The sequence below is a fragment of the Perissodus microlepis genome, chromosome 15 (genome assembly GCF_051167445.1).
Source record: "Perissodus microlepis isolate ML-2025 ecotype Zambia chromosome 15, ASM5116744v1, whole genome shotgun sequence".
Taxonomy (NCBI): domain Eukaryota; kingdom Metazoa; phylum Chordata; class Actinopteri; order Cichliformes; family Cichlidae; genus Perissodus; species Perissodus microlepis.
Genome location: NC_140475.1, coordinates 21288921 through 21315425, shown reverse-complemented (window position 1 = coordinate 21315425; position 26505 = coordinate 21288921). Strand labels below are relative to the sequence as shown.

Here is a 26505-nt window from a genome sequence, read left to right as displayed (position 1 = left end):
ACACACTTTTAAATGCAAGTAAATGAAAATCTGGTGGTACAAAAGTAAAATTTTTTTAGTGGTTGTGTTGTTAGGCTTTGGGCCTTTGCTTATAATGTTTTTTTTTTTAATTGTAATAATCTAAAAATGGCCCGTTAACATTCTTGTATGGTGGGTCGGTTTTTCATGTATTGCCGCTTACACACAGTGAAGAGGAGAAAATGATCATCCCTTCTTTCTTTCTTTACCCTGAGTCAAGATTGTTCTACTTTAAGAGAGATGAGTGGATAACTGAATGGGAGACAGAAAGCCCGTCATCAGTTGCCTTTAAGGCTAGCTTCACATATAGCAACAGCAAATGGATGCTCTAATTCCCCTGCACAATGTTGCTGAAGTCAATAAAAATGGCAACAAGGCAAATTAATCACTGTGGAAAAAAGGAAAAACAAATTTATACCGTTATTGGAACAAACTATGGAAAATAAAAACATTTAATGGCAGATTATTATTATTTAATCTACTCATCTGTTTACTGAGTTTATATTTTGGCCTTTATAATGGTTTGGATGTCAATACCAAACATTTAGAATCAGAAAAATAAAATAAAATAAAATGAAATCTTACAATACAAGTTTTTTGTATTAATTTTTGCCAGATAAACCTTGTTCCTTTCCTCCTTCTTTTATTAGGTACACTTCCTTTTTCTTCATGCTTGCTTCTTTCTTGACACACATGCAACACAGCCGAGCCCGAACTGTTATGCTCATACGAAACAGACAGGCAGCGCTTATGGTGACAATTCTAGAGTCTATTAGGGTCCTTCAACCAACAAAATCCCATGTGAAGTGTGTGAAATGGTAGCTGACATCGCTACTGTTTTCAAAATACAAATATAAAATATGACAAAAATGTGATTCATGAATGGATAAGTTGTCCTAATGTAGTTATCTTAAGCAAACATTGCTTATTTGCTTGAGGCAATAAATTTGCATATATACATATACATAATATATATGTATATAAATACCAAAAAAAAAAATTAAAAATAAACAAAATACAACAATAAATGTCATGAACCAGCTGTGTGCTGGTAGGAGAAGACCCAAATGCAGACTCACAGAGGCAAAGAGCAAACTCAAAAAAACGCAGCTTTATTTGCTGGCTGGGAGAAACAATACAAAACTACACTGGAAAAATAAACTAAGCACACAGAGAGGTGCACACCGGTAAACACACACCGTACAACACAACACAGAACAAGGAAAACACAGGGCTTAAATACACTGAGGGATAACGAGGGAATGAGACACAGGAGCAAGGCGCAGCTGTGAGTAATCAAACATGAAAAGACCAAAGCAAAACCACAAACACTGACATGAGACAAGGGAACGTCAAAGTAACAGGAAATATAACACAAAGACGCTGACTTGACACTGAACAAACTGAACACGGAGCAGAAAGACAGGAGCGACAAAAGACACAACTCACTGGGGAGGCAGAAGGAACATGGAGACAAGGGTAACTAGACACGGGACACAGGGAAGGCAAAGTAACAGGAAACCTATACATGAAATACAATAAACAAAGAACATAACTAAAACCAACAAAAACACTGGGTCAGAGACCCAGTACCGTGACAGTAAAACTCACGTGCTGGAGCCTTTATTGGCTGCTTGGGATTTTACATAATGGAAAAACACTTTTTAATATCATAAAATTGTCAGGCCTAAACTGCAGATATACAAACACATATATGTACACTGATAAAGCAATAAACAATCTATGAAAAAATATAGTGCAACATTCTGTGTTAGAAATTAAAAATTGAAATACAGATTATATTATCACTGTTGTTAAATCCTGGGAACTTTAGCAAAACAGAAACCCTCTTTCATTACACAAGAATGGAAAGAAAGAAAGAAGTTATCAAAGAAAAAGAGATTCTGTGTTTTTTCCTGTTTTTTAGTTTTTTGGTTTGTTGATGCTAGCATAGAGGTTGCTGGGAGCAGGTCCAGGAGAAGAGACTGGACATATAATGTAGGTCAAAGCTTCACCTTCTTCATCGTCTTTATGGGGAACCTGAAAAAGAATACACAGCTTTTTTCTTTTTTTCCTTTTTGTTTCTTAACCTGCCCTGTTTGGGAGCTTTAACAAACGTTTTTGTTACAAACACATTTACTTTACCAAGAAGAATTCTACTCTCTACGGCTCCTCTTGTGAGCCAATTTCTTTTTATTTTAATATTTTTTGTTTTTACATATGAACAGATGAGGACAAAATTACTAGCCTCTCAATGAAATGTAAAATTTTTGTCAAAATTTCCCAAGGGTTTTTCTTTAAATCAAACATAAATAATTTCCTCTTGCACACCATAACATAACTATTTCAGAAAAACACAAAAATGTCCATGTTCAATATTTTCACTTCACTGAAAAGCTTTGAGCCAGAGGCCGGCCGTCTAGGAATGTAACCACAGCAGACCCCACTACATGAACATGCTTTGCATTATCTTTATTCATTGGTTGCTGTACAAACCTTTAGCTGCAGCTTCTTTGCGCACAGCCTGACACACCAACAACCACGACACGAGTTAGCCCACACTTTAAATTGGCGAGGTGTGTTGCCGCTCAGGTGCATCCACCACCCCTGCAGCGGCACTGCAGACCACGCCCTGCCACAAGGTTCTTACTCCTTACTATATATGGATGCTTGGCCAGGGTTCCTCTGCTTAAAGAGTGAGAACGTGTTGCACCAGAGGATACCCCAGGAGACAGGTCAATAACTACGCCAGATCTTCCAGCCATGTGCCCTAAAACCAATGGGTAAGCAGTAACTACCGACAGGGATCAGTAGGAGGAGAAACCCCGCAACCTTAACAATCAAATTACCTGAAGACCTGGACAGCTGTAGTTGGTCTCGGTGTAGCTGAGGGAGGCGTAGAGAACAACATCTTGAAGATCAGCCTGCACAGTGAAGACAACATAAAAACTGCTCAGTAATGTATAAAATGCAGATTCAACATATAGGTGAACAAATACATGTGGTGAGTAACTGTTTGATCTCACAGATTCCTGAATGGTTCCTGGAGCAGACGAAGTTACTGCAGAGTTTAAATTCTGTTCCTGAAACAAACAGGCAAATATGTATATATATATATATATATATATATATGGCATAGATATGGATATTCATTGATCCTTATGTGAGCTTTTATCAGGTTTGCCATGAATTAGTGTTTTGATCCTGATGAGTGCCGCCTCTTCATGAGGAGAACTGTGAGCTCTAAAATTTCTGTATAATCCGACATGTTTGTGTTACTGGGAAAGGTTGTTTTATTGCAGACATTCCAGCTTAATTTTCTATTTATTATCTGTCTTGTCCTAATGTGTCGTGCTGTTTTGTTGTTCTTGTGGAACAAATGAAGGAAAAAATCTAAAATTATCTGTTTCATTCTGATTAATAAACTCACCATGTTTTCATCCATCTGTGCTTTTTTCCCTAAAAAATAGAAAATAAGGAGTCAACTTTAACTTCCACAAACAGAATCCAGGTTTATCAACCTTTCTGTTTATATGTGAATAAATCCCACCAACTCTTATCCAGATGCTGACGACAACAACAGCTGCTATAAGTGCTACTAAACCCAGGGCCACAATGGCAAGCCTGTACCAGGACCAGTCTGGGAAGAGAGTGAAAACATGAAAAGTATATTTTAAATGTATGTTTAAGTACATGATCTGAAATATCAGTGCATACCTTTAATATTTACTGAAGTCTGTAGAAAGAGAGAGATATTGTTGCCATTACCTGGTAATTTTCTCAAACCATTCATGATTTCCAGCTGTTTTGTTGTCAGACCTCCTTTAATGCCAGATTCAGTCATTATTTCCAATTTAATTGTTGCTGCTGCATATATTTCTTCACCAAAAACAAAAGAATAAAATTGAAAGGATCTTTCATTCTGTATGTTCTATAACAGTTAAATGATTTGTTTATGTACCTTCATCTGAACAAAGAAACAAAACTCTGGCAACTACTCAATAGGAAGCTGTAAGTGTTTGCTTTGTATATGTAATATTGTAAATTAAAACCCATAAATGAAGTCATTACTAACACCAGTCTGAATGACTTTTGATTAAACTTTGCTCATTCACTAACAACAACTAACATTTTCTCCTAAAATTCAGAAAGAAAAAGACTTTGCTGAAAAATTGATATAGAATATTGTTGACATTACCTGGTAAATTTGTTGAACCATCCATTTCCAGCACTTTTATTGTAGTCATTGTGTCTAATTTAACTGTTGTTGCTGTATTTGTTTCTTCACCTGAACAAAAAACAAAATTCAGTGGCCCTTTCATTAGAAAACTTTCTGTATATTCAGTCGATTAAATCTTCAGATTAATAAAATAAGATAATATCTTAGGTACTTAGACAAAATAATGTGAATTCATTTAATAAGCTCTTCAGAACCTCTCCTGGTTTCTTACCTGATGAATGATGGCTGAAGGTAAAAAGCTGCTCTTTGTTATTTTCTGTTCTTTTTAAGCTACACTTAAAGTCAGAACTTGATATGTGACCATATGTAAGGTTCAGAAAAGTCACTGTAGCAGAGCAGGAAGACTGTGATGTTTTTAAATTTGAGTAATCTCTATCCAGATCTCTTCTGTTATGGATCCACTTCACTTTGTGTTTACACCGATCAAATGTCAACACAGAGCAGCTTAAAGTTACTTTATCAGCGTTCTTCTTTTCGGTCACTGGTGAAGATGAATTGCAAGAGAAAAACGAAGCAAGAACACATATTTATTTTCATATATAATGAAAATATGCTGTTCCAATGACACCACTTGAACTAAAATATATTGTGGTGTAAATACTTACTGACGACAACAGACAGATAAACCACAGCATCTGGACCTTGCTGTATCCCTGGATTACCTCTAAACTGTCTGCAGGTGTAACGACCAACATCCTCAGCTGTGACCTTCTTTATAACCAGTGAGCATTCTGCTGTAACACTCAGTCTGTCTGATTTGGCTTTTTCTTTGATTTGTCCATGATTAACCAGCTCTACTGCTGGTGTGCCTCTTGAATCTCTGAAGATCCAGGTGGTAGTGTCACAGTTGTGATGAATGTTGATCCTATTTTTACAAGGCAAAGTGACTTTATCTCCATCTCTGACAGTGAAGGCAAGCGAAAGATCTTCACTAAGTGCTCCTGAGAACATGAAAGAGAAACAAAAATATTACCATTACTTGTGCAAATGCAGATAATTTACATTCTTGTGCACAGAAAAAATGTGTGCACCAAACTCAGTTTTGCTCTAACAAAAGCACAGCTGTCTACATAAAGATTTCAGAATAAAGTAAATCTGAAAAGAAGTTGGAAAAAATTTGTTACATGTTAAATGTATCTTTACCTTTAAACAGAAGCACAACCCCCCAAACATTTTAATACTTGTATGTACATGTAGATCTTCCTTTCCTACAGTTGCATTATGCATAATGCACTGTGAGCCTGGTTTGAAGTAGAAATACTGAGTAGGGAAAACAGTGTCCCATGGGTCACAGAGGCCAAAAATATATTATATCAAATGGTAAATGGGCTAGTTCTTATATAGCGTTTTTCTACTCTGAGTTCTCAAAGCACTTTATATGCTTTTTGTGGTTTAATACATGAAATAGAAATTTTTTAGGGTGATTTAGCTAAACAGTTCTCATATTTCGCATAAATCGCATCATTTTGTGCAATTACTGTTGATTTAAAAAGTAAAGAAATATCAATAATGAGACTGGACTAAAATAAAGTCTTTACTCTAATATGCAGTGTCTTTGTTTATTTTCAGATCTGAAAATGTATTTTTAAAATTTGTTGTTGATATTAAGTAAAAATTATGTTTTAGAGTATTTGTAAAGGTTACCTTACCTGAATAAAGAAGCAACAAAAACAGAGAAATGTTGAATAATTTGTGATCAATCATCGCCTTTTGTTCTGGTTTTCCTTCTCATCTTGTCACAACTGCAACTTGCAAACTCTGTTGTACTTGTCAAAGACAAATGTCTATCTTCTTTACTTCCTGTCTCCTCTTCATTCACGCTGTGGTTATTTTTAATGTTGGTAGGTCACATGTATTCCCTTAGTTTTTACAAACGTGTAGATATGAAAGAAAAAATGAACATACATCCTTCTTTAACCAAACTGAGACAGCAGTCTTACTTACTTTAATGGAGGTAAATTAGAGTAAATCTACAGGTTATTAAAATATGTGCTGTAGAGGTTTATCTCCACTGAAGCCACAGCACACTTCCTGTCCACTGCCATATATAGAAATATGTACTTGTACCAGCAATGACATTACATTGTGCAGTGTGACATTCTGTCTTGTGCAAACTCATATTGCATATTGCTTCAGTGTTTATTAAACAACAGAATCCATGCTGATGACAGTGATCAAGACTGTGCTCTCAATGATTTACCTTGTTTGCTGGTGCTGATGTAAAGACCAGTGGTAACCGTAGCATCAAATGTGTAAACCTGAGATTGTGTTATAACAATGTTACATTGTACATGAAAGCTGTATTGGATCTGATTGCCTAATTCAGTAGTGTTCAGCATGGTAATGGCTTGCTTGGGGATAAAATCTGTTGCTTAGTCTGTTAGTTTCAGGTAGACATTCAAACAGTACATGACCAGGGTGAGCTGGGTCTTGAAGGATTCGATTCATGTTCTTGAGACAATGGGAGCTGTGCAGTTTTTCAAGTGAGGGGAGAGGACAGCTGACTATCTGCTAGGCCAGCGGTCCCCAACCTTTTTTTGTGCCACGGACCGGTTTATGTCCGACAATATTTTCACGGACTGGCCTTTAAGGTGTCGAGGATAAACACAACAAAATAAAACCAGTACCGGTACCCAAAAAAAAGAAGATTCATTCATAACACACGGGGAAAGACCCAGGGAAACCCAGTTAACGATAAAAATGATAAAAAAAGTAATAATAATCATAAAACTGATAAAAACCCTGAAAACCATAAACTTCACACCTGAGTCTCAACTCTCGCGGCCAGGTACCAAATGACTCACGGATCGGCTCCCGGTCCGTGGCCCGGGGGTTGGGGACCGCTGTGCCTGGTGACCTTTATAACCCTATTGCGCTCACTCTTCTGTGCTACTGTGCAAAACCATGCACAAAGAAAGTAGCACAGGATACTTTGCAGCGATAAGAGGACACCAACAGTTTCTCAGGGATGTTATTCTTTCTGAGAACCCTCAGAAAGTAGTTTGTTTTTCTTTCTTTCTTTCTTTCTTTCTTTCTTTCTTTCTTTCTTTCTTTCTTTCTTTCTTTCTTTCTTTCTTTCTTTCTCTGTCAGGTGCGCATGTGTGAGCGTCTGGTGCAGGTGGGGGACGGAGAACGAGTGTGAGCGTTTGAACTTTGCTTTTTTCACAGTGGTAATTCACTTTTTCGTCCTTTTGCAAAATCCTTTTTCACTTGTTTTTTGTTTGGTGTTCTTTTCGGCAGCGCTGAGCTCTTAGCTCGGTGCGATGGCCAGAAGAAATCATGCGACGGAGGGCTTTCGGAGCCTCTCCCGGCGGCATGGTATTAAAATACCGGTTGGTACCGATTTTTCGGTAGAGGAGTGTGGTTTGAGAAGTACATATACCACGGTCTTTCCTCTAATGAACCTGGCGAAGAAGATCATTCTGTCTAATTTGCCGCCTTTCATCAGTGATGATATTTTGCTGAAAGAGTTGTCACGTCATGGTCAGATTGTGTCAGCTATGGTTATGCTCCCTTCTGGGTGTAAATCTGCGAAGTTACGGCATGTTGTTTCATTTCGCCGACGGGTGTATATGATTCCAAACAATGAGAATGAGGAGCTGAACATAGTTATGAAATTTAAGGTTGACAGGTTTGACTACACAATTTTTGCAACAACGGAAACCATGAGATGTTTTGGGTGCCATCAGGAAGGGCATTCGGTCCGTAATTGTCCTGAGAAGGTGCATAATGAAGCTGAAACTGTGCAGGGCTCTGACGACGCAGGGGAGGGGACTTTGGCAGGTACTTTGGCAAGGGTCTCAGCAGGTAAGGGGGGCAAAGGTGTTTCTGCAAGTGATGCACGGGACGGAGCCCCAGCTTTCAATGTCGGAGATGGAAAGACAGGCGGAGTTTCAGGATGTGAGACTCTTAGCAGTCAGGACACCAGTGAGGTTGCCGCTACTTATGCTGAAGTGTGTGAGGAGTTTGGCCACACAGCTACGCCAGTAGGAGTGCAACAGGAAATGGATGTGGATGGAATGGTCCCAAGTGACGGGAATTTGTTTGGGGATAATGAAAGTGTTTTTAAGATTCCACATACAAAAAGGAAACCTAAGGACTCCAAAGGTGCAAAGCCAAAAAAGATGCAGGCAAACGAAAAGGGTGGAAGAGAGAGTGAGTCGGATGTTTTATCCGATTCTGATAGTGGTAGAGAGTCATCTGACTCTTCTATTCCTGATGGTCAGAGAAGTAATGGATACGGTTTAGAACAAATTAGGAGTTTTTTGGAAGTAACCAAAGGGAAGCGAGATGTGGTTGTACAGGATTTTTTTCCTGATAGAGAGTTGTTTCTTGATTCAGCTAAATGGTTGATACGACAAAGGACCCCTGATGGTTTGAGGGACACTGAAGTGTATAGACTGCGAAAACTGATGCAGAAAATTAGGGCCAGAGTTTGATGCTATACCTGACAGGGGAAAAACAGCAGATACGATGCTGTATTCTTGTTTTTTTATGGATCTTTTTCTGTATGGCTATGAGTAGCTTTAAAATCTCATCCTTGAACCTTAATGGTGCAAGGGACATGAAAAAAAGGGCGATGTATTTTGACCTTTTAAAATCTAAATGCATTGACATAGCGTTTGCTCAAGAAACTCACTTTGTTGAGCGAGTTGCTAATGACGTTTTACTATAACTAATTAAGAGCCAAGTAGTTCTGTCACATTTATCATTTCCACAAGACAAAGTGATTTCATCTCCATCTTTGACGAAAATGTCAGATTGTTCAGTTGCTGCTACTGAGAAAAAACAACCCAGTTATCACACATGAGAATGTGGTTGTAATTGCAGCTTTTTCAGACAAAGTATTTTAAATAAATAATACCAGTAGTATCAATAAGTCTTTGAAATCGTATGCTTAAACACGTGCATTTGTGTCTGTTAACTGACGCATTAGTAAAACCATTGATATTTTAATCCAACAATTCAGCAGTCGATTTTCAGTCTTCAGTTTGGTTTTCCACGCTAACAACTGTCACAGTCTATGTTCATTTCTATGTTGATTTCTCAGGTCACTTTGGGTTAATCTCTGTATTTTTTGTGAAATATGTTGTAATGCTATTTCGTGCTCATAGTAATTATACTGGGCTTGGTTGTAGTCTACCGAATAACAGGTGAGGGAATGCCTCATGTTCGCTTCAAAGCAATCCTGCCAAAGAGAAATAAGAAATTGTTTAGTCTTCAAGCTAGAATTTGATTTTGATATGGTCTGCTGTACAGGGAACTTATTCTTATTTTTCCAACACCAGCTGTTATCTTTAACCTGCTGTTGTACAAAAGATGTTTATTTTATTTTTGTTTATAACAGGATATTACATGATGTAGTTACTCATAGTCTTACCAGTTTTGACACTTAAAGGATGAATTCTCAGCCACTTCACCACTTCAATAACACATAACCTTCGAATGTATCAATATTAAGAAATGTAAGTATTTTAATCTTTATTGGAACCACTATACTGTGTAATGGCATTTATTATATATGTCAGCACTAATGACAATTCAAACAAAAATAAAGTACTAATTCTGTCAAATGGCACTAGGCGCATTTCCACAAGAACACTACAGTTAGTTTTTTTTAATATCACGTATGAGCTCTCTTACCTGTTATGTGAAACATTGCTGTCATTAATGAAAACATCTTAATCCATCTGTATTGAACCATTGTGCTTCTCATCTGCTTTCACTCTAATAATTGTGCTTCTTCCAGAGAACTACAGCACTGTTGTCCTTTGGTAAATATGACGTCACTCCCTGACCCATGACTCTGATTCATTTTTTTCTTTCTTTATGATAAAACTTTGTCATCTCAAAAATAAAAATTCTTAACTGGAAAAAAATACAGATGAAGAATCAAATTAGAGATGACAACAGAAACACATGCACCCAACGCATCACTTCCAGCACTAATGCACTGGGAGGTGGAGTGGTGCGGGTCTTCTTGCACCACTCTTTCCTTCACTGTACCCAGGATAGAGATCAGCTGGTGGTTCAGAGGCTGAGTTGGCTGAATCCTTGGAAAACTGCTAGCTCTGGGGGACATCTGTTCACCTGCACTGTTGAGGGGAGGTTGATGTTGATGAAGTTCTGGCATAGCAAACATTACTCTCTAACACCGCAGTGTTTTAAAAACTCACATTTTGCTGCCTTTTGCTGGGGAAAGAGACAAACTCACCTGTCAGTGCCTTTGATATCCTTTTCCTTTGACTGGTGAAGTCCCTGGTGATGGGTTGGGGTCAGGAGACAGAACACCTCACCCTCACAGGGTACTATGGTGTGATGGACTGAGTTACTTGTGTGCAATATGGAAGAGCTAAATATCATAAATAGTGCTCTGATGTGGTTTATCTGTCCATTCCTCAGTGTGACAAATGCAAAACCCACCAGGCAGAATGAGGATCTCACTCAACTCCACTCAACCTCCACTTTGAGCTGCGTTTGTGGTCTCATTGTGTCCCAGGTCTGTCAATGTGTTGTAGTCCTGTAGTACTCTGATACTTCTATGGTTTATTTATCACTTCATCTCAGCTGGTTCAGTGTGCACGTGACCCCAAGGAACATCCTGAGGATCCCAACTTGTCTTTACTCTGATAAAGAATCAGACGTTTCAGTGTAAAATGGACCCTTTGCCTCTGTTTTGTTGCTCATAACTGTTGCCCTACACTAAACACAACTATATTCTTTCTGTAGCTCAACAAAGATGACCTTAATGGAAACTGTCTGCATTTCTTGAGCTCATGTTTACCTTGTAATTGTAAATACTTGTCTGAACAATAAATCAGTAAATGTAAGAGTGTATTGGAAAATGTTGCGATTGTGCTACTTCTGTGTCAGGCTGATCTTACTGAATTAAATGCTCTCAATTTAATCTTACAGATGTACCACATGTCTGTGTACAAGTTATCTTTCATTACCCGGGATTCTGAGAGATAAATTGTTTCTTTCTTTTTTCTTTTTTAATCTAGGCTTACAGTCTCTCTTTGTCAAAAACATGCAGACTACTGTTAATCTCTCAGTGCTGTTGTTTGACCCAAAGGTAAATACAACTCATCAAGACAACCTGGTTGTGTCTATCTCAGTTTATTTCAGATTTCATCAACACCTCTGTCACTTGGAATAGACTCACCCAGCTATGATCCTAATCTAGATATATGCTTAACAAAATCTGTGGATGTGTGACCTCTGGGTATCAAGGACTGATGAAAACATTCCTCCTGTCACATACTCCTGTTTTTGTCCTTTGTTTCTCAGCCGTCATCCTGTGTTCTTTCTCTCCTCTGCCTCATTTTACAGTTTTATCTCACTCGAAATGTGTCTCCCACCATGTGAAGATGAAACGGATGATGTTAAATATTCCCATGTAATTAATTTGTCTAAGAACCCGGAGCGTTAAACCCCAGCAATACACATAGAAACTCCTGATCGATCTCTCTGACTCAAAGCTTCCCTGATTGTACAAATGTCCTCCATCTGTAATGGAGTCTATTTTGTCTAGCAGCTCGTGGACTTGGAGCCTCTCATCCATCTCTTCATTGTTGAACACGTGGTACAGACCGCTGCAGTTTTTAAGCAGTTCCTGCAGGTTGTTGTCTTTGCTGACAAACTTCTCTATGTCGATGGTGTTTTTCAGTCTGTCTCCATATGTGAACAGGACCATGGTGTGTTTGGAAACGTCAGGACTCAGCATTGTCTGCAGGCTTTTCAGCCCTTCCTGCTCTTGTTTGGTGAATCTTCCGAGCTGGAGGACGAGGAGGAAAACGTGAGGACCTGGAAAGCTCAGCTTGAGTGCTTTTAACATCTCTGCTTTCACCATGTTTATAGACAACCGAGTGCTGAAGAGTCCAGGAGTGTCGACCACAAAGATTCTGCGACCCTGAACATCAGCTTCTATCTTCTGACTGCACAGAGTCACTGGGCTGGAACTGATCTTACAGTCAAACGCCTTCTTTCCCAGGATGGTGTTTCCTGCTGAACTCTTCCCCACTCTCTCCTGCCCCACCAGCACCACCCTGAGGCGTAAGCCTGAAACAACACAGGTCATCAGGTGGTGTTACACCAGTGTATCAGTATGCTCACCACCTGTGCACATAATAGCTCATTTTATAAACAGCAGATAACAATAAAAAGAATTTCAGACAGCATGTGCTTTTTCTCTTGATGTAATTTATTTTAAAAGGATCACTTTAACATTTTTTAGACTTAATAATCCAGAGGGGCACATTTGACCAAACGTCCGGCCTGTTCCAGCCTGTTTGCTTTGATCACCTTTGAGTCCATCAGTGGCAAACAAAGTCACACACACACACACACACACACACACACACACACACACACACACACACACACACACACACACACACACACAGAGTTATCAATCAGTTATTGCTTTTGAATATAGGAACATAATTAAAAGATTCAGTGTGGATAATGTGTTCTACTGACATACAACATAAGGACATGTGAAGGGCTGCAGACAAAAAAATCATAAAAATAATTAATGAAATAAGATCCTAATCTATATCTGTATCTGAGCAGCAATCAGCCTTATGATAAAGATAATATGGTGACAGAACAGGAAAAATAAACAATATTTATGAAATATAGTTTGAAGTTTATCTCAATTTTTCATAGGACTGGAATGATCTAACTAATTACTACAATCCTTTGTGTATTACTGTATGTTGCATCCTGTTTCATCTTTCACTCTGAAATATATATCTTGTTTTGGAACCCCGGCATATGCAGCTGCAACAGCAGCTCCAACAGCAGCTCCAACTCCAACAGCCGCTCCAGCAGCAGCTCCAGCAGCAGCAACTCCAGCAGCGGCTGCACCAGCAGCAGCTAAACCTAGACCTCCAGCAGCAGCTCCAATAAAAACACCCTTTAGAACAGCCTGAATAAAGGAGTTGTCTTCCTCTGCCTTTCTTCTTGCTTCTTCAAGATTCATGTCTGGATATTTTTCCAGAAGTTCTTTAATCTTTTGTTTTATGGCTCTCTCAGCCACTTGGAACATTTCGTTGGTGTAGAAGCCTCCTCCATTTAGTTGAATCATTGCACTGATCTTCAGCAGCAGCTCTTTAAGCTGAGAGGGATCTCTGTCATCATTGTCAAAAACATGATGATTTCTGTGACACTGACTGATGAAGCGGCGGAGATCTGGATTCTCATTAATTAATTTTTCTATGGAGGAATGTCTTTTCTTCAGCTCATCTCCATGGGTAAACAGTACCATGGTGTAACGCGATGCCTGTTTTCCAAATATTGTCTGAATGATTTTCACTGATTTTTGTTCTTCTTTTGTGAATCTGGTTGGCTGGAGCACAACCAAAAAAACATGTGGCCCAGGAGCAGCAAAGGACATGCATCGAGCGATCTCTCTCCTCACCTGCTCTTCAGATTTATTTGTGTCACCCAGTCCTGGTGTATCAATTACAGCCAGTTTAAGGCCACCAAACTCTCCCATCTTTTTCTCACACACTTCTGTCACTGAGGAAGAAGTCAGCTCAGATTTAAAAGCATCTCTTCCTAAGATGGTGTTTCCTGCTGCACTCTTCCCAACTCCAGTTTTCCCAACAAGTACAATCCTGAGATCTGTGAGAGAACACAATGATGTTACCTGTTTACCCCCATCAGTTTATTTTATCTATAGTGGTCCCTCGCTATAACAGGGTTTACCTTTCAAGGTCTTGCTCTTTCGCTGAATTTTTTTTTTTTTTGCAATTTTGCATGCTTTTTCTTTTCTTTTTTCCCCCCACACAAATGTGTTCGGCATCCTGATTGGCTGTAAACAACTGTTAATCAGTCTCCTCGTGCCATGTCTCCTGTACAGTACAGAATGCGTTCAGCTTGTCAAATTTACATAAATCTTCGATCGCTAGCAGTGTGACTCTGAAGTGCTGTACTGTGTGTTTGTAGTTTTTCTCCCCAACAAACACAACAATGTTGATGAAAAATTTTGCACCGTCAAAGGCACCTGCGGTAGCACTCAAAAGGCAGAGGAAGATGCTAACCAACGCACAAAAAGTTGGACCTTTTGACATGCTAAAGGAAGGTACAAGTTGCCGTATTTTTCGGCCCATAAGGCACACCAGGTTATAAGGCGCATTAAACGAAACAAAACAGTCAGATAAGTCAAACTTTACTCAACTCGTTCTTCTTGCTTCGTCTACTTCTGTACCATTGATTCATTAATATTGAATTCTCTCGCAGCTGCTCTATTCCCATGTCCTGCACCTGAAAACAGGGTTTAATCTTTGGTTTCATTCCATAATACTGGACTGATTTTTCTATGAAGGTTTGAACTTCGAGGGTGTTTAAACAAAAGAGAAAAGTGCCTGTCTGAGAAAAGTGTATAAAGTGTGTAGTGAGAGGTTTTACAGCCTTAAAACATCTACAGTGGCTTGCAAAAGTATTTGGCCCCCTTGAACTTTTCCACATTTTGTCACATTACAGCCACAAACATGAATCAATTTAATTGGAATTCCACGTGAAAGACCAATACAAAGTGGTGTACACTTGAGAAGTGGAACGAAAATCATACATGATTCCAAACATTTTTCACAAATAAATAACTGCAAAGTGGGGTGTGTGTAATTATTCAGCCCCTTTGGTCTGAGTGCAGTCAGTTGCCCATAGACATTGCCTGATGAGTGCTAATGACTAAATAGAGTGCACCTGTGTGTAATCTAATGTCAGTACAAATACAGCTGCTCTGTGACGGCCTCAGAGGTTGTCTAAGAGAATACTGGGAGCAACAAGACCATGAAGTCCAAAGAACACACCAGACAGGTCAGAGATAAAGTTATTGAGAAATTTAAAGCTTAGGCTGCAAAAAGATTTCCCAAGCCTTGAACATCCCACGGAGCACTGTTCAATCAATCATTCAGAAATGGAAGGAGTATGGCACAACTGTAAACCTACCAAGACAAGGCCGTCCACCTAAACTCACAGGCCGAACAAGGAGAGCGCTGATGAGAAATGCAGCCAAGAGGCCCATGGTGACTCTGGACGAGCTGCAGAGATCTACAGCTCAGGTGGGGGAATCTGCCCATAGGACAACTATTAGTCGTGCACTGCACAAAGTTGGCCTTTATGGAAGAGTGGCAAGAAGAAAACCATTGTTAAAAGAAAACCATAAGAAGTCCCGTTTGCAGTTTGCCACAAGCCATGTGGGGGACACAGCAAACATGTGGAAGAAGGTGCTCTGGTCAGATGAAAATAGGAACTTTTTGGCCAAAATGCAAAACGCTATGTGTGGCGGAAAGCTAACACTGCACATCACTCTGAACACACCATCACCACTGTCAAATATGGTGGTGGCAGCATCATGCTCTGGGGGGGGCTTCTCTTCAGCAGGGACAGGGAAGCTGGTCAGAGTTGATGGGAAGATGGATGGAGCCAAATACAGGGCAATCTTGGAAGAAAACCTCTTGGAGTCTGCAAAAGACTTGAGACTGGGGCGGAGGTTCACCTTCCAGCAGGACAACGACCCTAAACATAAAGCCAGGGCAACAATAGAATGGTTTAAAACAAAACATATCCATGTGTTAGAATGGCCCAGTCAAAGTCCAGATCTAAATCCAATCGAGAATCTGTGGCAAGATCTGAAAACTGCTGTTCACAAATGCTGTCCATCTAATCTGACTGAGCTGGAGCTGTTTTACAAAGAAGAATGGGCAAGGATTTCAGTCTCTAGATGTGTAAAGCTGGTAGAGACATACCCTAAAAGACTGGCAGCTGTAATTGCAGCAAAAGGTGGTTCTACAAAGTATTGACTCAGGGGACTGAATAATTACACACACTCCACTTTTCAGTTATTTATTTGTAAAAAATGTTTGGACTCATGTATGATTTTCGTTCCACTTCTCACTTGTACACCACTTTGTGTTGGTCTTTCACGTGGAATTCCAATAAAATTGATTCATGTTTGTGGCTGTAATGTGACAAAATGTGGAGAAGTTCAAGGGGGCTGAATACTTTTGCAAGCCACTGTATAATAATTGTAAAAAATAAAGTTGGCTACTTCGTGGATTTCACCTATCGCGGGTTATTTTCAGAACGTAACTCCCGTACTAAACAAGGGACCATTGTATACAATATTTGTACATAATGATTTGAACCAAGAATAATCAAAGCTTTAGATCTTTGCAGTCCAAACTGGCCAACAATAATCTGACAGATCACAGACTGTCATGATCAATAGCTTTTCTGTGTCGAGACACCACATTGAAGTTAATTCTGTTTGAATGAATTATTTTCATGTTAACTTCTAACGCTATCAATAATGCACCTGGCTTTTACTTCCCTATGTTTTCCTCTGTTCTCTGGGACTTTTTTTGGTCGAATAGGATTTTTGTATCACAAAATCGTTACCCTTTAGTCTTTATACCACTGCAAAACTGTGAGACATATGTAATTCTGTTGATTTACAAACGTGTAAAAATGTTCCAATTGAAAAAGACATTTAAAAGTAAGGCAATTAGGGTGAGTGACATGACCACATATCACCTGCAGCACCACTGGTTTAACAGTGGTAAAAGCCACATTGTTTCACGTGTCAGTGACTCTAAATTTAAATAGGGTTTAATATCTGTTTGATACTTGGGGAAGAGTGAAAGGGACAACACGGGAACTATTTTGACCGGTTGTGGTGGACTGCCTGGATCAAATTGTCAGGTCAGTTTTTTTGGTACTCACTTCTAGCACTGTTGCTGTTTTGCTTCAAACTTACTTAAATTTCACACACATCAGGCATCATCATGCTCATCACTAGAGCTCCCCATGAATGTGTGCTGATCCATCGCCTCTACACAATGTTGATTCTTGGCTCCACCTTGCACTACAGCAATAACTTTCTCATTAGGTTGGCAGATAATACAACGGTGGTGGGTCTTATTAGTAACACTGATGAGATAAACTACAGGAAGAAGGTGAATCAGTTGGTTACTCAAAATAAATGGTGCTGCTGTGGAGAAGGTGAGCAGCACAAAAATTTCTGGGTGTGCACATTACACAGGACCTCTCCTGAACATGCAACACTGCATCACTGGCCAAGAAAGCACAGCAATGCCTCTACTTCTGTAAACTGAGGAAAGCAGGATCCCCAGTACCCATCCTGCACTGATAAAAGCTATTTTGGAGAGAGGTATATATAATCTATGCAAATCATGTAAAATTTACTCTATTACTGCACTCAGCCAAGGAATTATAAAGTAATGGGTTAATTATACCCTTTTCCTAACAGTAAGATCATTACATTAAAAAATGCAGTAAAATATATCCCCAAACAATGAGTCTTATGTTCCTAATTGCGCATGCGCCAGACCGCACTTTTTGACCAAGCGGGACAGCAAGAAAATTCTGGGTCCTTTTTCCGGCTTCCAACAAACCTGATCAAACCACAGAAGTGAAGGTAAGCTATTTACATAGGGTGAATAATATATAATAGCGTATGCAAATGGTAATTTTTGAAGTAATGAGCTATTACACTTCACTTCTATTGCTTACGTCTGTGTAATGCACCATTACTTGAAATAAAACTTTGAATCTGCTGCTGTCTGTTAACCGTCTAGACAACTGCCGGTAAGTTGCAATTAAATGTGTTCGTGGTGCGCTTTATCAGTCAGCCTGCATGACCAGTCCTGGACTGGTAATCGGAACGCTGAGGTTGTGTCCAAATTCATGGGCTGAATCCTCCTGAGGACCCGGCTTTCGCAGGCTATGTGGGCCGTTCCTCAGAAGGTCGGGTAGGCCGGATGTAAACCTATGTTTAACCAGAGTAGCGAAAGACCGCGGTGATCTGAAAATGATGTGCCGGGAGTTGTGCCGTTCTCGGCGGCTCTAGTAACCCTCGAGCTCTCAGCTAGCTATTGAGCTGGTGGGTAACAGACATCTCAGAAAACGTCGAAGCACTTTTGCAAATATGCGATGTCTCGATAAACGGAGCAGATAGTTGCAGTTTACACACCCACATTCTCGCCTGAAAATATGTTAAAAGTTTATTTTGTGACCCAGAAAGAGTAATTTTAAAACTTAGTAGCGGCTGCCATTTCCGGAAACTGGAGTTTGGCTGGGCTGCGCTATGAATTCTGGGATATGGTGGGCCACGAAGGACACACCCGACCCATCCTTAAAATTCGAGGAAAAGGAGGATGCATTTGTCGGCTACATTCGGCGGAGTCTACGAATTTGGACGAATTTGGACAGCCTTCGGCGCGTGTGGCGTAATCGGTCTACAAATGCGTCCCCAGGAGGATGAAGCCCATGAATTTGAATCATAGTCTTTGCAAACTACTTTCCTGTCTCGATGGAAAAGAAAATGGACGTCAGAAGATTTTTTTTGAGAAATGAGAGGGGCAATCCTTAAGTTGTGGTGGCTCTGCTTCTGGGTCAACACATAAAACAGGTAAACAAACTTAAATCCTGTATGTCTTTGAGATTCTATGAACATTGGGCAAATCATTCCCAACAGTCGTGTTTTAAACTCTTAAAAATCAGCTGTTGCTTCTGTCTGCGTCTCCCCGTTGATCTGTAGCTCCTCATCATTGCGGAGAGCTCACTGAAAGCTTTCTCCCAGCTGTAACTGGCGACTTTGTTTTAGCAGCACCAGAACTTTCTGAAAAGCTCTGAAGCAGGCTTGCTTGTATTTAAAAATGTGCGCGGCAGTAGTCGCTTGTTCTGTCATGCAGATACAGCTTTGCTCACGTATCTGCTTCATTATCCGCTCAGATGATCGCACTGCGTGGAAACACTGGGACACAGCAGCATCATGAACTCCAGCTATAGGGAGATTTTTCAGGAGGAAAACAAATAAATAAAAAACATTCATGTTATAAATATGAGATCTGGTCTGTCATTTAAAATTTCTTTTTTTTTGTCCCCTTACTTCTTAGATCATCGAAGAGTTCAGACGCATCACCAGTTTCGTTGGTGGAGACATTCATGCTGAAACTTGATGAGTACACACCAGGTCTTTTGCAGCTTATGCCTGCCAAAGGAGGAGCTGCTGGTTCCAAGATGAGACCTCTGCTGGACACTTTGAATGATGTATGTTATTTGACTTTTTTCCACAAATATGTAATTATGGAGGGCTGCAGTGGGTAGCAAGAAGGTCCTGGGTTCAAATCCTGGCCCTGGGTCTTTATGCGTGGAGTTTGCATGTTCTCCCTGTGCATTTCTGGGTTCCCCCCAGGTATTCCAGCTTCCTCCCACAGTCAGAAAACATGACTGTTAGGATAATTGGTCTCTCCGAATTGTCCTTAGGTTTGAGTGTGTGCGTGCATGTTTGTTTATCCTGTCTGTCTCAATGTTGCCTTGTGATTGACTTTCCAGTGTGTACCCAGCCTCTCACCTGTTGAAAGCTGGAGATAGACATCAGCCACGTTTTTGTTTTTAATTCAGTCTTAATGTAAGTAAATCACTCAACTTAGTCTTTTCACTAAATTGTATCTCCCGACAGACACAAAGCATTGAGAAGAAAAGGGATCTCCTTATCTGCTGCCTCATTAGCTACCTCGGGGAAAGACAAGAAGATCTTTTTCATGACTGCCAGGTTTGTCATATTGATAACAGATTACTTATTAACTCAAGGGATCCTAATGTTCTTCTCTCCTGTCCTCTCCTATCCCCTGTTCTCCCCTTCTCCATTCATCTTCTGTCCACTCCCCTCTTTAGATAAACTGAAATATATTGAAAAAGCATCTTAAATAAAATAAAACATGTGTATGCTTTTGGTTTCTTTCTTTTTAACACGTAGGAATGTGAGGATTACACAGACAAAATGATGAAGGTGATCATGAACCCCAACATCATGGCTGAGGAGGATCCATCAGATGTGTCCATTGTGAATGAAGGAAACCAAGTGATGGAGGGATGTGGAAGCCGAACAAAGGCATGTGTACTGCTGATGGGACTGATATATGCCCTCAACCTCGAATATCCGAAGGAGCTGAAGAACACATTTGACACTTTTCAAAAACTTTTTTTGGAACTTGACGGGGCCAAACTACTGAAAAAGGTCCACGGCCTCAAAAATAAGCTTGTGCAATGCACACACATTTCCCCTCTTGTTCCAAGAGAATCTTTTGTCCAGACATAGCTTGATGGAGCTGTAATTTTTCTTCTGACAGCAAGCACAGATTGAATGTTGGTGTTAGTGTTCTGTTCTATGTATCCATATTTTTGATAACGTACATGCACAGAAACAACCTCGCAGAGTTTCTGTATGTGCTTTTGGCTTTTAAAATGGACTAAGTGGCCTTTGAAAGTGTTGTCTGCATTAGCTGTTGTGTTGCACTTTATTCTGTGTTTTTATGGAATAAAAACATTGAGATGATGAACCATCTGAATGTCTTTTTTGGGGGATACATTTTACCTTATATGAATAGATAATGTTTATCAACTGATAATAATTAAATTTTATTAGTAATTATATAATTAATTGTACCTAATTTCAATGAGTAAGTAGCTGTTGAATATATACGTAAATATGGGGTACATTTTACCCAATTTAATTAAGTATTTCATAGCTTTTTATTGAAGCTATTTTATACACAATATATTGACTTAAATCTATCCCAAAAAAGTCAATGCAAATTGTTACCTCAGATTTATTGGTTAAATTCTATAGATGACTTCTTACAGTGTGTGCACTTTCTATCATGTCACCATTTTCAAAACAAAGTTGGCATATCATCCTGCAAACCCTGACTACAAATCTGTAGAACACTGCCTATAGTTCCTAAGTGCTGACAGGGTGATCTTCTTGTGGTGTTGTCTTCTTGGGATGTCCACTTCACGGCCTGTCTCTGACATCCACCATTGTATAGAATTTAGCCTTCAATTTGGAGATGGTACTAGGACTTACTCCAAATAGTGGTGCAGCTTGAAATTGCCCAATGGCACAGGAACTAGTCTTATGAATGATTATCGTCACCTGAACTACCAGAAGCTCAAAACTTGAGTTAACGGCAGAATAAGCAATTTCGTATTGAGAGAGGAGATTTAGCAAGTTTTTCATTAGTTTTTTTAAAAAAACATTATAATTAATATTTTGTATGCAAAAAAACCCTCAAAAAACCCCTGTACAGTAACTATAACTGGTTTATGTAAACATCAGGAGTTTTTGCAGTTTCAGTAGTTAGCCTTAAAAATGTGTCAGACAGATGGAGGAAATGCTCTGAAGCTGAGGTTTGAATTATTATTATTTATTGGGTTTTTTTGCCTGTCCCATTTGGTTCTTTTGCCATCAGAATTATTGTCTAAAAGCAAAGAAAGATGCCCAACGGATTTACTTTACCAAATGGACCATCCCAGCCTTGCCGTATCCGGTCGTTAAGTGATGACGTGACAAATCCTACTTCCGGGTCTAAAGTAGTCTGCGTTTAATATGGCTTTTGTGTTGTTAACATGTTTAATGCTATGTATTTTCTTCTATTTAATCTCAAAAAGCTCCTAAAACAGTCCGTGATCACTGTTGACCTCCCTCGGCTTTTATTACCGCTAATCATTTATTTAAGCTCAGTTTTTAAAACCTTAGGATGTAACTACAGCCCAGCCCATGCAGCTGTATATGAATGACTAACCTCGTATTGTGGATGGATTATCTCAGTTGTTCTCCTGGCTGAAGTTTGGTCCTTTTACAGCATCCTGCCATGCGATTACATTTGTTCCTGACCACCGAGAACACTCACGTTAACTTTTATCGAATGGAAAAAAAGTTAGCTTGTTTATATTATGCTAACATAGCTGTGTCGCTAGCGGTCACGTAGCACATCATTATATACCAGCTAGCCAAACTTCAGTAACCCTACAAACATCACTGCTGTTTAGTTTTCTGTCTTCATTTATGTTGGAAGTGATAACAGAGCTGTACGTTTTAATTTGTTTCCAAAAGCCCGCAGTCAGGACATGCTATATTGTATTTAGATAGAAGCTAGCGAGCTAACTTCCTGCTAACTTCTAACTCCGTTTTCATGGATGCCTGGATGTTAAACTCAATTGTTACACCTGGTAGAGCAGAACGCTGATCATTTTATTAAAGATGAAAGACTTTAGACAGTTTTTCAACTCTCAGTAATGCCATAGTGATCGTTTGATATATGGACCTGCAGTGGAGTTTAGGCCCAGACACAGCGAGTGACGTCAGACTTAACGACCGGGTAACGTGGATCTGTCAGGCGTGCTTCCCCATGACACCAGGAAAAGAGATCACCACTTTCAAAATAAAAGCTCACCTAAAAAATACATGCAGGGCTTTAGGAGTCGAACTTAAAGAAAAATAACTACATAAAAAATAAAAAACACCAGTAATTTTATACGTTTTAAATTGTAAGTTTGAGACTTATAAAATAGTACTGATAATTTCATAATTCAAATTAGACAAGAATCGGGTCTGATCACCAACAAAAACCGCCCTAAAGTAAAGAGACAAAATCAACACAAGGCAGTACAATTGGGAAAAACAACAATCATAGTTAGCCAATCAGGCGGGTGGCAACAGATTACATCACAATTTGTAACATAAAAGACCAGCGGTCCCTTTCCCGGTCTTTCTGAAGAAACTTCCAGTCACAGTCATTCAGTCATACAGTCAGCTCTTCTACTTTACTCTTAGTGGTATTAAGAACTTCATAAAACGTAAGTATTGATATTGGAGCCGTTTCTTTAGTGCCTTTATACTATGTACAACACATTATAATGTAGTGAAAGATAAAAGATCTAGCCATTTCAGTTCCTGTGAATATAAAGACAGTTAAAGTACCCCTAAAATTTGGCCTGACTTTTCTTTCGGCCTACGAATGTTTTATATATGTGTATCTTCATTTTTCTCTCGAAGAAAAAAATTCACTTTTGATAAATTCACACTTAGTATTGATAGCAATGTATTTGTAGGTGTCATAGTTTGATGAACTTATTGTTTCAGGGATATTTAATTGAAAAAACTATCTGAATGTATTCATGAAAATGGCATCTGTTTTTTTTTATGAAATATTAAGATCTTACAGAATCAGACAAATCTTCCAGATCTATAACAGTTTTATAAACTTTAAGACGTTAAAGTTTGGGCTGTTAGTATGAAAAAATTGCTTAAGGCTGGCACTCTGCCCTGGCAACCTCCTCCCAGCTTTGCAAGCCAATTACTTTCCCAGTTACTCTATACAGCAGCTGAGTAACCAATAGGAGTATAGCTAAGTATTTATCGTATTCATAGCCCTGTATTGTCATGAAATCGTACTGTGCCGGAAGACAATATACATATCAGACAGGAGGAATAGTTGACAGGAACATATATAAAACAGAAATCTATTCAGCCCCAATGTTTCCACTGCCTGGTGCAAAGGGTAGTGGTCATCTCCCACAGAGCTGTTTCTGGTCAAAAATTGCCATTTTCTGCCCAGTTAAGGAGGGCGGGACTGACCTAAAAGCAGGGACAGTAATTCTATTGGCTCAAATGATTAAAAAGGGGAGCCAATATGAACTAAAGCCACAGAGACCAAGCAGGTGCACTATGTTTGTGTTTGTGCGTGCGCGTCTGTGCCGTGTGTGTGTGTGTGTGTGTGTGGGGGGGGGGGGGGGGGGGGGGGAGGCAGGCAGGCAATCTTTGGCTAGGTCTTCAGTAAGATATCTGTAATGTTACTGTTTTTCAATTCAGGAGCATGAATCCTTTTTCAGATAATCTTACTATGATGATTCCTTGTTTTCTATTGTCCACTGTAACCTATTTTCAAGTATTATTTTAATTAATTATTATTTTATTTATTATCTGAAAAAAATTAAGTGGGGAAAAGAAAATTGTGATTTTTTTTTTCTGCGTTCCATCCAGAGTGAATTGGATAGACTTACATGTGCTGTAATATTTGTATGTATTTTATGAAGGCTCATACGCGTTAAATTGATTGTCAGACCACCATTTTGTAAAGATAATTTGTGTTTTCACAGAAATATTGAAATGTTTTCGGGTATGTAAATATCAAGCAGGAACCTCAGAAACACACTTGGGGTTGAGGAAGTTAATGATGTGTTTGTTTCATATCAAAATGTGAAGAGACAACAAAAGCAACAGGTGTTACTGTATTCTATCAGAACTGGATCCAGCAGAAATGTATGAACCTGTTAATGTGTTTCTTTTGCTTTTTTTTTTTTCAGAATGGCCTTAATGAAATTGACCAATAACCGGCCTGAGACGCCGTACTTCAGGCCCCCACCCATTCACATCCGGGTGTTAAAATCTTGCGACCAGCTAAAGGTGATTCAATTCAATTCAGTGTTATTTATATAGCATCAAATCACAGACACACAGGAGTAAGATCATAGAAATACATTTCTTTATTTATGTATTTATCAGGTGATCAGCTGGGATATCCAAGATGGAGGGGTCAAACCACTGTTAACCAAAAAAAATACGGTGGCAGCAATCACTGACGGAGAGACAGTGGCAAAAATTACTTTGTTTGAGGAATTCTCATCCAAAGTAAAAGAGGGCATGTCTTATATGATGAGGGCATGTCTTATATGATGAGGGGACATGAGCTGAGGGGTCAAGCTCCCCCTTATCTAATCAACATTACGGCGAGGACACAGTTTTTTAAAGCTCCTGCCCTTGCAGTCACAGAGGCCCTCATCACAAAGGCGGAGGAGCTTCTTGATCCACCTTCCTCAGCAACACCACTGAAGATGAGCCCAACGTTTGGAGGGCTTATTACAGTGGAAGGGGAGGTTGTGGAGGTAAATATTTGTGGTTCCATCAGAATTGATATTGCTTTAGGTTTTCAAAGAAACCATTACTTTTTTGTCTTTAAAAGTAAAAATAATAATTGTTGTTGTTGTTGTCAAACACAAAATTGTGAGAACAAGATCAGCCGCTATTATTTTGTAAATGGTTGTAGATTTATCATTAACAACAATAATAAAATAATAGATGTAGTAAGTCAAGAAAGAAGCACCTAGATGTACACACACAGATTTATGCAATCACTATAACTGACATTATCGTTTCATTGAATTTTCAGTGTTCTGCAGTGAGGAAGGTTTTCACAGGCAAACAACAGGTGCCTATACGAACGCTCCAGCTAAAGCAGGTAATGGTGCAACTAAAGTGTAGTATTGAAAATGGTGAAAATAGGCATATTTGAGATTTGTATTAGTTAATGAATAAATCTTTCATTCTGTCATGTTTGTGATTTCAGGATGGGCATACCATGACTGTCTCCTTGTGGAGGGAGGCATCAATTTACAATGTTCATGTGGGAGATCAGATAAAGGTGTCCCACGTCAAAGTAAACCACTCTGCCTATGGTGTACAGCTCCAGACGACCTCCTATACTAAGATTGAGGTATGAAGAATCCATATGTTTGTACCAACATGTAATAGCAATGTCATTTACCAAAATGTTTAGAATTATAGGTGGTCCAAAAGATTGACTCTGTTCATCTGGACATAGCATTTTCAGGTGGGAGAAACGTTTCGTCACTCATCCAAGTGGCTTCTTCAGTCTCAGCGGACTGCAGGTTTCTGAGGTCTTTGATCAGGGCCCATGACAATTTGTATATTATTGATCAATGAACTGACCTCCCAGCCTATTGTTCCTTCAGTGGCAAGACAAGGCAAGTTTATTTATATAGCACAATTCAACAACAAGGTGATTCAAAGTGCTTTACAGACATTAAAAAACAAAAACAATAAAAAACATGATTTAAAATCAATTTAAAAAAAAAACAGTAGATAAAATCAGTAGTTAAAATATAAGTTTTGAAATTTAAGCTTAAAAGTGTGGATTTGGTGCTTTAATCAAATGCAGCTGAGAAAAGGTGAGTCTTCAACCTGGATTTAAATAAACTGAGTGTTTCAGCTGATCTGAGGCTTTCTGGGAGTTTGTTCCAGATATATGGAACATAAAAGCTGAATGCAGCTTGTCCGTGTCTGGTTCTGACTCTGGGAACTGATAAAAAACCGGATCCAGATGACCTGAGGGATCTGGAAGGTCACTGATGTATTTTGGTCCTAAACCATTCAGAGCTTTATAGACCAGCATCAGAACTTTAAAGTTAAGACATGCACAACCACAAGAGATTTGTTAGGCATTAGGCATGTCTGCTAAGACATTGAGCAGTATCAGTAAAGCACATATTAGATTTTCCAAACACATGACTTACAACAAACCCAACTTCAATTCATTTTAAAAGAGTTTTTTCTTAAATAGAATAAGTTC

General features: G+C 39.1%; 2 protein-coding genes and 1 pseudogene across 2 annotated transcripts; 1 reads left to right on the top strand and 2 right to left on the bottom strand.

Annotated features, from left to right (window-relative positions):
* Positions 1–1869: 1869 nt before the first annotated feature.
* On the bottom strand, positions 1870–5962 carry LOC146372139 (uncharacterized). The gene is made up of 10 exons (XM_084953507.1): positions 5908–5962; positions 4864–5199; positions 4470–4739; positions 4217–4306; positions 3787–3897; positions 3569–3658; positions 3449–3477; positions 3045–3101; positions 2868–2942; positions 1870–2058 (listed from the first exon to the last, which is right to left on the bottom strand). Exons 1-10 carry the CDS (start codon positions 5960–5962, stop codon positions 1942–1944), a joined length of 1230 nt encoding a protein of 409 aa, XP_084809633.1. The 3' UTR covers positions 1870–1941.
* Positions 5963–11597: 5635 nt separating this feature from the next.
* On the bottom strand, positions 11598–14069 carry LOC146372138 (GTPase IMAP family member 8-like). The gene is made up of 3 exons (XM_084953424.1): positions 14055–14069; positions 13294–13913; positions 11598–12312 (listed from the first exon to the last, which is right to left on the bottom strand). Exons 1-3 carry the CDS (start codon positions 14067–14069, stop codon positions 11598–11600), a joined length of 1350 nt encoding a protein of 449 aa, XP_084809550.1.
* Positions 14070–17109: 3040 nt separating this feature from the next.
* LOC146372137 (uncharacterized) lies at positions 17110–20393 on the top strand (annotated as a pseudogene).
* The last annotated feature ends 6112 nt before the right edge of the window (positions 20394–26505 follow it).

Coding starts and splice junctions, on each gene's coding strand:
- LOC146372139 (XM_084953507.1), bottom strand. CDS start 5,962: ATGATTGATCACAAATTATTCAACATTTCTCTGTTTTTGTTGCTTCTT. Junction 3,898..4,216: donor TGGTTCAACAAATTTACCAG/GTAATGTCAACA, acceptor TTTTTGGTGAAG/AAATATATGCAGCAGCAACA. Junction 3,102..3,448: donor CACAGATGGATGAAAACATG/GTGAGTTTATTA, acceptor TGTTTGTTTCAG/GAACAGAATTTAAACTCTGC.
- LOC146372138 (XM_084953424.1), bottom strand. Junction 12,313..13,293: donor GAAATGTTCCAAGTGGCTGA/GAGAGCCATAAA, acceptor TTCAGGCTTACG/CCTCAGGGTGGTGCTGGTGG.